A 15,078-nucleotide genomic window follows, 5' to 3' on the forward strand; every position below is an offset into this window, starting at 1 on the left:
AAGTTGGGACGACTGATGGCGAAGTATATCACGTACGTTATTAAGTTTCTCGTGTAAATAAAATATTTTTTTTGTAACGAGAAATAGAGTTCTTAAAACATTATTTGGAAGCGAATACGTGAGTAATGTTGAAGATCTCAAACAAAACACCTTGACCGCCTCACGCGTGTTGAAATACTTGTAACGTGATAATTGAAACTGGACCGTAGCCTAAAACTAGGTCTAGCGATCATAATATTAATGATTATAATTACAATAATTAATATCTAATTATTATTTGTGTACGGTTCCTGGGTCATCGGGCTGCTTTAAATAATAGAGGTTTTTTGGTTTACTCTATATTAACCACTCGCGTACAATAGAATATAAGCGAAGTAATGAAATGTTAATTGCTATGTAACGAATGAATGCAATGTAACAGTCGAAGAGAGTGCCTTCTGGCTATACTCTCGGAGCATAACTTCGCTTTAGGAAATCACCACGCTTATAAAAGTAAGGAAGCCTGAGTGAGCAAAATGTAGAGTCATTCGTACAATTAGAATTTTGATAATCGTGTTTTAGTGCGTGACTCCGCGTATATAAAGATTGAGGTAAAGAGACAAGAGAGTTATAAAAAAGTGTGTTTATTTCTTTGTTTCTGGGACATTATGCAAGAGAACGCATGATAAACGTTTCTTCTTAATCTATTTGTTTTAGTAAGCCAACACCACGATTATTAAGTCTCAATGCATACTTATAAATAGAAAAAAGATATGATATCACAAATTTTAGACACACACACACATATTTATTTTTTTGATTCGTAATTGTTTTGTTTAATATTTGTATGATCTCTTCGTGTATGTAATGTTTGCCTATAGTGCTTGCTATATTAAAAATTGTATTTGATGATTCTTTTACCAATTTATCAGTGCGCCGAGCGATGGCAAGCTTTTATCAATAACAAAAAAAATAGTGGTAAAGTTTCAAACTTTTATCGCTAAAAATAATGCCAGCCCCCTAAAAACTATCACAAATATGATTTTAATAGCAAGATGATTTTGGTATAAATATACAAAATAATTATTTCAGTATGAATTTGTATAGGTGATTAGTCTTCTGTTTATTTATCATGTTGCTGTAAAACCTCCTTCCTTCTAAATCAGAGATATCGTACCTCTGTCAAAAATGCATTACATTTTGAATATAGTCTTAGTTCCTTGGAAAAGTCTAGTTTCTAAATGAACCCCCTTGGTCAGGACTTGATAGTGATTGCTCTACCCATTGTCCCATGCATACAATATTGCCCTTTAATATAGTGGCTCAATTGTTCTAAGTACGTCACTGAACGACTAGCTTTATTTATTCAGTATAATGTAATAATACACGTTCTAAAACAATATGGCTGACGTATTTAAAATGATTTCTAGTTAGCTAAGCAATTATATTTATATATATATGAATTTTCATTACCTAAACAACTTAGAATCAATAGTGGATAATGTGTATTTAAGATAGAAATCTTATTACATAAAGTAGGTTATTATAGAATGCGAATGTTTCATACGTCAACGTTAACGTTTATAGAAACTTTGCTTTGCCACAACTCGGCTCGGCTCATCCCGGACTTGATTCGTCCAACAATAACGTATGACTTCTGTATGCAAAAATTAATTATGTCTTATGATTACAGCGCTAAGTATCGACTCTGGATGTCGAAATCTAATCCTTATAACAGACCATACTTAGAAATTTAAAGTATATTATAGGTTATTATTTCTCAGCTGTATTTGGTAATTTGTTACTGACAATAGAATGCTTTTTTACCAAATTTTGTTTTATTATTAAAACCATACCATACCAAATGACCCATTGTATAGACCTATATAATCTGTTATCTTTAATTTCAACATAAAAAATTATATTTAATATATTTTATCCTTTATTAGATATATTGGCTTTGTTATATCTACCCCTTTTATATCAAATATATTACAATGATCAATGCAATTAATTAATGCTTACAATATACATATGTGTATATTGTGTTTTTATTTTTATATAAGTATGTAATAATTGTTACTATGTTTTATGTTTATATTTGAATAAATATTCCGTTTTTGTCTTTTGTGTATTATGTAATGGTTTATATATTGTATTATATAATAAGCAGCTGTATGAAATAAATGAATAAGCTTAATGTATATTTATATCTTCTACATAATTAAACATACTTAAAACATTATTAAAACAGACCATTAGCATAGTAAATAGTTCATGAATATGATTGTATATCTTTCAATCTTGTCTCATAAATAACGCGTTTAATAATATGTAAGATATATTACATACTTATGTATAATGTAACATGAACGAGTTGAACACTCAATGTCCCGGAAACATCCTGTGGGAATCGCCATGCGACAAACCACAGCCTACTTGTATAGAAACAAAAGCTTAAAAGAGTCCCTAGACTTGCATGAATGACTTGAGAAGCCATGTTTGCTTTGTTGAGGAAGTCTTTTAAATCTTAAGTCCGTGGTTATAATCTCACTTGTATGTACGCTTTATATCAATATTTAAGGAAAATAAAAGGAGATGACCTGTTTGTAAAAAAAGTGGTTAATAGCACAGGATACGGGTTGGAAGACTCGAAAGCTGAAGACAGAGATGTAAGTAAGAGCTTTCCACTTCACAAAAACTGGCACTATATACTAAAACTAAACATATAGCAATTTTATTTTAAAAAGTTTAATACAAAATACTAAGTATATATATTCAATTTTAATTTTAAATCTCAAACCCTTCTTTCAGCTAGTACCAGAGAAAGTCAAAAATTATGGGGAACTTCAATAAGAAAAAATTGGCAAGCAAAGACAAGGAGAAGAAAAAATATTATATATATTATCTTTATTATTTAATGTAATCTATATTTATATCTTATGCATAATGAATATATGGTACTTAAAACATCATTAAAAAGACAATTTAATTTACATAATAAGTAGTACGCCCTTATATATTTATAAGCTTAATAAAGACTTAAAAAGAAGATATATAAAGAAATGCTAAATCAAATAAAAATAAAATTCCTCATCCGAACTTTAGTCTTGATAAAAAGGTTAAAACGAATTCCATAAGTTTATTGCAAAATATAAACTAGCAAACAAAGAAAACTGCGAGCCGCATAACTTTTATAAAAACGTTTTATAGGGCTGCTACTATATACGATTAAGAAGATAGTACATTAAAACTCTTACCTATACTAACCGCTAAGTTAAAAAGCATAGGCCGATTGGGAAAGTTCCGGATGTACATTTTTTTACGAGGTATTGCATTTTTGACATGTGTACGCGAATTTACGAGGTCTATATACAATATTGGTGCTCGGATGTATTTAATCATATAACATATACTTATAGATTGAAACAGCTATGTTGTTTTTACACTCGTGTTATACATAAAATTGCATAGTTAAACATATAATATTGTTAAATGTCGTTAAATGTTTGTTAAAAACACTTATGTTAAATGTGTAGTAGCGTCTAAATAGCGGAGCAGAGGATTTGAATAAACTCCAGCCCCACAGTCTCCGCGTCTAGCTCGACATCCAAGCGAATTTTCACCTCAAAAATAAAGAAGAAGTGTAGTAGCGTCTAATAATTTTGCTACTTTTATATTTGAAATTTCTTAATCAGTTAAATTATCAATTAGTTACCATTGAGAGCGTACAATATTTCACATCTAACTTTCTTAAAAGCGTGCGTTCACCGAATACAACAAGCAAAATTTTACAACACGACAAAATTTTACTATCTTTACAGAGAGTTTTGTCGAAAACACAGATGTCACAGTGTCTAATTAATTAGATTGACTAACTTTTGAGAATAAAGATCGGTCCAAAACATTTAATTTACGATTTACGACAACCCTAGACACCACTCGTTAGAAACAAAGAATTTTTCTCAACTTTGCTTCGAAGCGAAGTATTTCCACAGTGCTGTAATAAAATGCACTTAATTACACCCAACCTCAATATTCTTACGTTTTTACGCTAATTACACTGCATAATGTTGAAGCTTAGTTTACATATATGAGTAATACAAAAACCACATTAAATATACAGCGAATAATTTTTTTTAAAGAGTTTCTGACAAGTAATGAAAAACACTAACTTGAATTTTTAAGTTTACAAGAGAAAAGTCTTTGATGCCTGTATACCTTACCTGATATATGCTGTCGACTATGGTCTAAGGCAATTTGGTTTCCTCACGATATTTTCCTTCACCTTTCAAGGGAATGTTAAATGCACACATAAACAGTAAGTCCATTGGTGCACAGCCGGGGATCTAATCTCCCTCAGGCATGAGAGGCATCCCCCCAACACTGCTCTCTATATAGACTATCAAAAACATCATCAACACCATTTGAAACAAATGTTATTATTTTCTTTAGCCTTGTACATTTTTTCTTTGTTATTTGTATTTGTTGTTTTCTTATCTGTGATTTTCTAATTGTATTGTCTGGCTCTACTGTCTGTTGTCTAGTTCGTATATCGGAGGCCGATCACCTACTTGCCTATTAGATTGACAAATGATCATGAAACAGATACAGAAATCTTAGGCCCAGACCTACCAAAGTATTGCATTATAACCACTGGTATTATTTTTATATAGAGGTATGTGCCTCTACATATGTATATGCATTGCAACAATTATCTTTTTTCGTATAACTTGTTACTTCATTTATCTTCTTTAATATGTTTGTGTTTAAGCTTTAAAGAACAACCTATAGAACCAGATACGCTAGAATATATATTATTTGAGTCTTGAAATAGGAGGCCAACTGAGTGAAATCCAATTTAAATAAAGAACGTGAGAGAAAGGATAGAGCAAAGTGAATCAACATAATTCCCACACTACATTTCTATTTCTGTATGAACTGAAACTTGATAACAACAATGTTTTGGAAGAGGCATGTACTGTTTGTATTTGTTCATTATTTATTAGACTCAGGTGATCATCCGGAACTGACTGTAATAATCTCTACTACATAGAGATTTGCCGTCAGTTCTCTCGTGATTTTATATGGTGTTCAAAGGCTAGATCACATGGTTAAGTACCTTATGTAGCAGACATATCACGAATAATTTTTACGTATTTTTTTAATCATGCTAATAAACAAGCATTTGTTTATATGCTTATTAAGTAATTATTATCCATTCAAACAAAATGTATATAACTTATATAAAACCATTATTTTTTTACAAATTTGATAGAAATAGAATTGCTTGAGATACTCTCAATAATATAGTTTTGATCAAGATTGAATCCAATTTAAAAACTGCTTTTATCTATTAAGGTAAACATATGAATATTGCTTGAATACATTTTAGAATATCTTTCGTTACGTTATTTGGATCTACGTAATATTATAAAAAATCAATATTTTCGTAAAGCAGCGTTATACTATAAACCACGTCAAAAACTGCGATAACAACATTTTAAAACGATTTTTTAAATCATTAATACGTGTTTAACATACCTTTTAGGCTTCCAGCGTCTAATGAATACTCCAAACATGGTTGAATCCAATTCACATCACTAGCACAACCCACGAACGCAAAAATAGATTTAAATCTTTAACAAAACAAGCACATCACTGTTTACAAACACAGATTTGAAAATAGAATATGTGACGTAATATATAGTTATTTGCTATGCGTCGCGCGTGTACACACCACGAGAGGTGGGAACCGACTGATCGACTGATCACTGACGACTCCCGCTGCTTGTTGCAGTATGCAGCTGCAGATATGTGGTTGGTTCATATTAATAAATTTTGATGTCTGGTGACGCTTGCTTGAATGGGACTTTGCTTTGATTTGCTAGATATTTATTTTGATACGATTACTTGTCAAACGTTCTATTGTACTCGTAATGTAAAAAAAGGTTAATGGGAATTGAACGTTTGTATGCGAGTTTAAACAAATAATACTAATAAAAAAATAGTCCATTTTGCGATGTAAAATTGTAGAATTTAAATGTAATGCTAATTACATGATATATATAATTAAGCGAAACCGGAATTGATTCATAAAAAATGATGTTAAGTTTCAAATATGGAGTAATTAACTGTATTTTATTAATTACAATTATTCCTTACAGGATAAAGTCATATATCCCCGTTTCTTGTCACTAATAAATAGCGTAACTTCCGAGGAAGGTGTATTACTATACGGTTTTAAGTAAGTAATCAAGATTTTTGTAAAAGAGGTCGCAAAACGTCAAAATACTCAAAATCCTCACGGGCGTTGCTACATGTAATTCAACTCAAGTAAAAAAAAACACAAAAAAAAACCATATCAAAATTTATAATAAACTACCTGAGACACTAAGAAATGAAAAAAAGATTATTATAGCGTTAATGAGTACCTAGACGATAAAAATATAGCTTAATTTCATAATTATTAATCCCTAAATATTCAAAATTAAAAAAATATAAATATAAATTTTGTAATGCCTTCTTTTGCTGTGCCCTAACAGGGTCCATAATATTGTACCTAGCTTTAAGCCTCTTAAACATCTATTGTAACATTATGGAATGCAAATAAACATATGAATATGAAACATTTTAATCATATTAAAAAATACATACAGTGGCGCTACTACCGTCTTAGTTCTGGGCCTCAGATTTCTGTATCTGTCTCATGATCATTTTTTTGTCAATCGTGATCAGCCCCTTGTGGCTGATACACGCTATCAAGTTTTTGGGTCTAAGGGAAACCGGTTTCTTCACGATGCATTCCTTCACTGTTCGAGGGAATGTTAAATGCGCACATAGAATGAAAGTGCAGTGGTGCACAGCCGGGGATCGAACCTACGACCTCAAGGATGAAACCGCACTCTTAAGCCACTAGGCCAACACTGCTCTACTAACCTTATAACAGTCATATACTTAATTAATCTCCTCTCTAAATAGCTCTTTCTCTTAACTTTGTAATCTCTGTATGGGCATTACCTATCAATATATCCCTAACATAATTTCCTAAGTATTCATGTGCCTTTTGTCATTGTTGACATATGTTTGTATTGTTTAGTTATATTTTTCATGTCGAAATTGTATATCTTATGTAATTTTCCACATTTTGGTTGCGTGTTGGAATAAGGCCGCCTTACCATTCTTATAATTTAATAATTCTAATTGAACTTGCAACGAAATGTTTAATAAATAATCCGGTAATAATATTTGTTAACAAAGAAATCACTGCCTAACTGTGTGCAGATCTGATAGTAAGGGAAAATCAATACAATGTCGAACAAACTCGAATGACCTAATTTCGTGTAGTGTCTATTCTTGAGACCTAAGCTTTGTATAGTAATATGGCATTGAAACCTAATAGTGCTAGAATTACAAAGCTATTGAACAGCTTCACTCTTCTAGGTGAAGATTTAAAATTAAATTCAAGGTTTTTTCTCGCTTCAGCGGTATAATTCGCTTCTGCAAGACGTAATAAGTGTAAATATTATTTTTACACTAATATATAATACTTTTTCATTGTTGACTATAATAATTAATAATAAAAGCCTTTATTTCTGTACATACATACATACAAAATACATAAAAAATTGAAATACTAATAAAATAAAAATAAATACTAATACATCGGCACGCCGGTTGATTTCTGTTATACAGCTTGTCCTTGGACATAGGCCTCCTCAAATTGACTACATGCCCCAGCGAATATTGTTTCACCTAAATATGTTTTAAGCCTAGTTTTTTGGTACCTCCATATGGAACATTTTGCTATGCTCATATAGATTATGTGGAATAAAAACGTAGGTGCTAAATAAAACGATATTTTTCAATTATTTATCTCCATGAAAACCTTCCTCAGAGTTCAAGGAATATTATTATTCAAATACTCGCATCAGTCCAGAGAAAGATTCAGTCGAGTCCTACCATTACCGTTAAGTTTGTTAAGTTATACGCCCATGGACACTCACGCTGCGAGAGGGCTTGCAAATGCGCTGGCAACTGCTTTAAGAATTGTTACGCTCTCTTTTTCAAGTCGAATTGATTCGGAAGTACTTGAGTGGGCAGCAGGTTTCACATAGTGGTGGTGCGCGGAAAATTGCCTTAAATAAGACTCAGTTGTGGAATGACTGACGTCGTGGTGATACGGCTGGTATTTTGTATTATGCCTTTACGTCCCATGGAGAAACTCAGCTGCAGGTATTAATTCGAACAATTCCTCTGAACACTTTTCATGGTTTATACGGTAGAAGATGCTGTATAGATACCAAACATCCAAATCGACGCTATGAATTTCATAATAAAGTCCCTAAATTGTATAATATACAAGTACAGAGCCTCTGTATATAACAGGTGAGCTATATATATTCCATACTTGATTTTAAAACTAGTTCAATTTATCAAACTGATACACCTTGCAGTTTCCATATTAATTGCACGCATATTAAACTATGAATTACACTGAATATCCAATCAACATTGTTGCCAGTCGCGAAATTTTATTACTCACTATTAATATAACTCATTAAAATCGCAATGAATGATCGTTAATATCGCATTGAATTATTCCACATTTCGAAATATAAAACTAGTGTTTATGCTACTTTGAGCGTTTGGAAACAATGACAAATTGTATGCGGGAAACTCCCTGTCTATGAACCTTCTTTCAAAGTGTCACCGCTGAATAGAGACAGTAAGTTGTGTTTGAGCACGTATCATATCCTCCTTGCCGTTGATCGGAACTCCACGGGTAAAAGCCTCCTACAGCTTTTTCAAAAAGATCTACCCATGGCATTCTTTCTCCGTTCTCTTCCTGCTAACGCTTCTATTTCTTTTCTCCACCTTTTTTAGGGCGCCCTGTTCTTCTTCTTCCCCTTGGTCCTTTCCATATAAAAAAGTCCACCTTTAATGTCCACCTTTTATCTCTGCATCTTGCTATATTGCCACTTCTGTTAAGTAAGTCTTAAGTTAGTCTAGATCGTGATGTTCCATGATACGTCAGTAAATAGACAATGTATAAAAACAACCTACGTGCCTCACACACAACGACAAAGGCTTGACATAACACGAACTATTTCAAATTTTTACATCCATCATTTAGATTTATTGGTATTGAGATGTTTCAAGTCAAACTTAGCTTTCGCTAAATGTCAAGTGATATTATTGCCAGTTCTTCACGACTGTTCTACGCTCTTGATTTGACAATAAATGTAAATTTAGAATATATTTTAGATACTTTAGATTTAGATTTACTTAAAGCCTGATCAAATTAAAAACCGCGCGATATTGTTGGAAAATTTAAGAAAAATGGCATCTTGTCATCATTATCATCTGTCAAAGTGTGTTGTCGATTCGATTGTGCGTGGATTATTGAATTGTGTGGAAACTGTGATTTGTAAGCGCGTTAAAATACCTAAGTATGTTTAAAGCCAGTTAAGAAAAGTTATTCACGATATAAAGAAGTATTTGTCGCAACAAAAGTCTGAAGTATTGGGCTGTGAATGATGTGCCAAATGCCATGCCATTGGCATATTTATGACTATGTTTAGTGTTGCTATAATGATAGTTAATTTAGCGCCCCCTAGAGCAGATTTTTATTGGTCGGGCTTAAATTAATTATATCTTTATTTGACTTTGATTGATGAGTCTTTCGTCTAAGCCAATTTTCTTACGACTCTGTACGTGCCAATTGCCGACATTCAAAAATTCATAAATAGTCGGATATCAAACGCACGACCAGTTAAGATCTGAACGTGTATCTTAACAATCTTGACACATAATTATACATAGCTTCGAAATTAAATTATAAACACGCAACACACTTCTACATCTCTTTAAGATAGCGGTAACGCCATTTATGGTGTGTTGTTTTTGGCTCAAACAAATAAAAAGCGCTACTGTACTGAGATAAACAGAAAAAGGTAATGTGTTAATTTAAGGCAGAAATGACGAATGAAACATGTTCGTTTGTCTCGCTAAAACTCGAGAATGACTGTACCGATTTGGCTAATGATCTTGGAATATTTGTGGAAGTTCTGGGAGGGTTTAAACATAAATAATAAACGAAGGAAAATAATAAAAACGACCACTGACTTTTCCTTTAAAAACTGTTCTTAGTTGGAAAATATTTGATGTTGTATATTTATAGCCTTCAGAAATTTGTGTTTCATTACTGCAGTATAAAAAATTTGTATTAAATTTTGAAACAGATATAGTCAAAGTCAAAAATCATTTATTCATATAGGTAACGCAATGTACACTTATGAACGGCAAAAAAAGAAATAAACATTATATGCTTCTAATTTTACATTTACTGCTAGTTCTCAAATCAAGGGCGTAGAACGGAAGAGAAGAACTGGCAATAAACTCTCCGCCACTCTTTTTAATCGATTAAATGTAGGGGATATGAAATTCAACGGGTCTAGGTTGGAATAAAACATAATTTTATATAAGAGTCACACATTAAATTATTTTATATAATATTATTTATTTGTACGTCTCTTTAAATCTATAGTAATTTATAAATAATTACTATCAGACTAATGAAAATGAGATTGGTAAGGTGACATTTTCTCTGCTGTTAAATGCTCTTCAGAGACCAAATTACTTAATATTGTTGGAATTACTGATAAGCCTTTAGTCCCTTCCAACCAGAAATAAAAACTATTTCCCCGGAAATCTAACCGAAACGAATTCAACCATGATTCATCAACTATACGTTGAATACGCCATGGCTATTTGGGATAAAAATTATTTACGATAGTTCTAATTAGTTATAAAAAATAATACATGACCACACCTCTATTATGCAAATATTTTAATGACTTTTTATTAAGTACTTGAATAATATACAAGTTTGAACAAAAAATATAAACGAATCGTTCACAATTTCATGGGACCTAAAGGAAAAGTTCTGCCCTACTTCCTGAAACACGGCGAAGATTGCGAAACTGAAATCGCAGACTCCCTGAATACATTCCTTTGTTATACATGGCAAGTTTATAATTTAGCAACCACTTCTACGGCTCCTGGTACTAGGATATTTTGTGCTGTTGCTTTTACGACCATTTTTTTCTTCAGATTGCAGCAATGTAGAGCTAAGCATGTTATTTTAAGGAAGGCGTTGCGTAGTTATGTGGAATTCCTCTGTATCTTATAACGCATATATCATGAAGACTGTTCAGAGGAGTTGTTCGGATACCTGTAGCTGAGTTTCATGATTGGACGTTGAGGCAGAATACGATATACCATCCGTATCGACGTTTGTCGTTTCCCAACTGAGCGTTATTTAAGACAGTCTGCGTTTCACCACTATGTTGAACCAGCTACCCACTGAAGTATTTTCGAACCAATTCGACTTTCTAATCGAATACGACAGGGTCCTTCATGAAAAGAGCGTGCCAATAAAACCCGGCAACGTGCTCGCGAGCCCTCTGAGTGTACATGGGCGGCGGGTATCACTGTTCTATAAAAAAAAAGTATCGTATCGTACGAATTTGAGAACAAGATTAAGAAATCAATTCAAATTGTATATTAATTAAAGCGATTACTTATTAAAAATAAAAATGCCCTCTGTAGAAAATGTTCTTGAACAATTATTGCAAATACAATAACATTTCCCTTTTACCTTATTGACAAAATAAATTATGCACAAATATATTATACAACCCCTCGATTTCACCCTTGACGGATTATAGAAGCCATTCAACTATCCACCTGTCGTTAGCTTCGACATGCCCACAAGCTTGAGATCTACCCATTGATGATAATCCCACGCAACCTTACAATGCAGTTTGTTAGTTGTATATTTTTTTACTTGGAATTTTTGTTTATATTGCTGCAGTCGGGATTTTCGTAGGCAGTCTATTGTTTATTCAATAGGCTTCTAATGATTACGAGAAATTGCTACGAATCGCAGAATTTTCTTTGTTTATACGAAATACTGGAATATTAAGTCATTCTGTAAATGAATTTAATCATAACATACGAGGGCGAATGTATGGCATTCAATACATAAGCAAATAATGTTAAAAAACACCTTTTTTGGCGCTTAAAAGTTGTATTTCATATACATATATTTATATATATAGCGTTACAACCGTTTAGGTCTGGGCCTCAGATTTCTTGGATTTAAACCTTTCCCTCCAAATGACCGCGAAGCTAAACGTCGTTCGAAATCTCAACGCCAAGTATTCCGATGCTGGCCGTGACTGTGGGAGTGTCTTCGAAAAGAGGAGTAGCGACAAAAGGTGTTTTTTAATCGGCAAGTAGGTGTTTAAGCTTCTATGCCTGACACACATCGAATTTTATGTCTAAGACATGCGATGTATAAGTGAGTGTTAAATTTACACACAGATATTCCTTTGTTGCACAGCCGTGGATCGAACCTACAAACCGAGGGATGAAAGATACACCATGAAACCAGTAGGGCAACACTGATCCATATTTTATAAAGTTTTTTTTTTTTTAATTTCATCAACATCACCTCCATGGCTGGAAGTCTTCCACAGACCGTTTCTTTTGCGAACTAACGAACTGTGGAATTGATACAACATTCAACAATTCAAAGAAACAGTGAACTCGGCCAGCAAAGACAACGCACTAAGAATGGGTGTCCACGGGCTGAAATGACTGCCCTTATTGGGCGTCCGATAGACTTTTTTGGCCCCCAATTATTTAAACAAAAATACGAAAAAGCGTTAAAATAATCTTCATTCAAAAGATAGTTACGGTCAGCACTTTACATAATTACATGTTGACTAAAACATCTAGTTAGCTAATTGTTATAATTAATTGCTGTATGTAATGAATAAAGTAAACGCTCTATTTAGAACAACTTTAGCCTTGAAGCATATTAAGCATTTTTATTTTATTTTAAAAGGTGGGTAACTAGCCTCCTTATCGCTTTCGAGCGATCTCTTCCAGAAACCATTACTTAGACAAAATTATCTTTGATTTGAAAGCAATTTAAACAAATAAATACTGAAAGGGACAATAATAAATTAAGTCAAGGAAGTCTGTCAACAATATAGGGAAAGTATTTTGAACTTCACGGTTTAGAATTTCCTATAATTTGCGTTCGTCGATGCATAACATGTCCTACAACGTTGATTAAATTTTAACTGCTTAAGTATATCCAAATGTCAACAAAACTATTATATAAATCAATTCAGTTTTTTTGATAAAATTAACCTTTTCCTTTCAATTAATCATTAAGTAAATTTTGAAATCACATGTCTCAAACGCCTCTAGTTAGCTCTGGTTTTTCTATACAGTGAATAGTATCTGGAGTGACTCGACATCTTTAAGTTATTAGGTCAAAACATTACCGAGAGGGTTATTTTCTAACCGATATTTGTGTCATTATTCTTCAACGCTCTGAAGATCGTGTTCCGCCACACAACTTCCTCCAACTGTCTTCAAGCCTCTTCGCCTGACGGTATGACTTGTACGGGCCTTTATTTGGTCTAGCGAGGTAGGTCGGCCTCGTGGTCTGGTGCCCTCCACTCTGCCACGATTTTTTTTTTAAGTTTCTGGATCTCTGCGTGTAGTCCAAAAATACTCAGAATGCGTTGGTAACAACGTGTAGACTTGATTTTTTACTTCTAGCTGTCTTAGTGTCAATCAATTAGGCCTATAATAGCGAATCAGGCCAATGAACCTGGCATCCCGAGATAGGCTTCAGACTGAATGGTCAATCCTTTCAAACTAACGAACCCACAATCATATAAATCGTACATTAGATCCTTCAAAGCGTTATAAAATATCCATATGAAGCTCTATTACCAACATAAAGCACTCGCTACATCAATATCAGAGATGAAACGAAAATGTTTTCAGTTCGCCGAAAGTAGGTCGGCCTCAATACCGTGTCAACAGGGAATTAGATAGGGTTGCCACTTGAGAAAAGTGTTAATTTATGACATGACCTGCTTGGAGAGTCTATTAAAAGTATCTCTATTTGGAAAAAAAATATTAAGGGCGCTATATTGCATAGTTTCATTTTCAACCATAAAACCATTACCACGAGAAATCCAAAATTTATGTCGCAGCCTTTAATGTACTTACACTATAGTAAAGAAAATCTTACTGAACAAACCAGTGAGTTAAAACAAATCATATATAATATCGTTTGCATAAGCGAGGTAAGACGAATAGGAGAATGTTTCTCACCAATAAGAAGTAAGACTATACCATATAGGAACAACCCCAGATAAATACGGGGCTGGATTCATAATCAAGAAACATCTTGAAAATTATATAGAGGGTTTTACAGGAGTCTCAGAACGCAAAGCAATAATGAATGAAGCTACTAGGATACAAAGAGTCGTTGTCTACAATTCAAATTTACTTACCTACAGCAAAATCAGATCAAAAAACTATAGACACATTTTACCTGGAGCTAAACAAAACTATCCAAGAACACGCTTATAATCTGATAATAATGGGAGACTACAATGGCCAAATTGGATGTGGAACAGAGTGGGCCAAGTAAGATATGAATGGAAATGAAGGAGGCCCTTGCCGACTGGCATACAGATCTGCAGGAATCAAGCGAGATCCATATATTAGAAAAGTTTTTTTCAACCTTCTAATATCTAGTTTAATGTAATGAGCTATGTTTATGTGTGTACCTAAGTCGATTGTTTAATTGTTCTGAATTATTCAACTCTCGAAAAACGATCTGCTACCGTACTAGAAACCATCGATATTTGGATCTAAGAAAAGCAGGTTTCTTTGTCAAGTTATTTCGGTAGCATAAAGCCATCCTCCATGAGGGTTAAGAAGCCCAACAACCACCAAACTAACTATTGAATTCGTTCCTTATCTCTATCTTAGGAAGAGTTTTCTGTTTTCTTGATAAATGCTCCAGGAACACAGATTATGTCATCCCCTTTCAAACAACGCTCATATAAAAGCACGCTGGAGTTTCACCCTTATTTATTGACATTAGTTGGTTCCATCTTCCCTAGACAGTATACAATCGGTTCATTTAAGGGGCGGTTAAACAAGTATCTCCTGGACAGGTATGCCCTCCACATGTCACTAAACATCAGGTGGGAT

General features: G+C 33.2%; 1 protein-coding gene across 3 annotated transcripts in view; it reads right to left on the reverse strand.

Annotated features, from left to right (window-relative positions):
* Positions 1-15,078, reverse strand: part of LOC123708709 — a 342,062-nt gene that overhangs the window by 307,629 nt on the left and 19,355 nt on the right. For 2 of the 3 annotated variants that reach the window (XM_045659551.1, XM_045659553.1), the window contains exon 1: positions 5,524-5,724. The exons of the other annotated variant lie outside the window; for it this stretch is intronic. In XM_045659551.1, the coding sequence (XP_045515507.1) occupies positions 5,524-5,561 (38 nt within the window). In that variant the 5' untranslated portion in view covers positions 5,562-5,724. Of the gene's footprint in view, positions 1-5,523; positions 5,725-15,078 lie in introns of those variants that run through there. 3 annotated transcript variants of the gene reach the window in all.

The sequence above is a fragment of the Pieris brassicae genome, chromosome 4 (assembly GCF_905147105.1).
Source record: "Pieris brassicae chromosome 4, ilPieBrab1.1, whole genome shotgun sequence".
NCBI classification, from domain to species: domain Eukaryota; kingdom Metazoa; phylum Arthropoda; class Insecta; order Lepidoptera; family Pieridae; genus Pieris; species Pieris brassicae.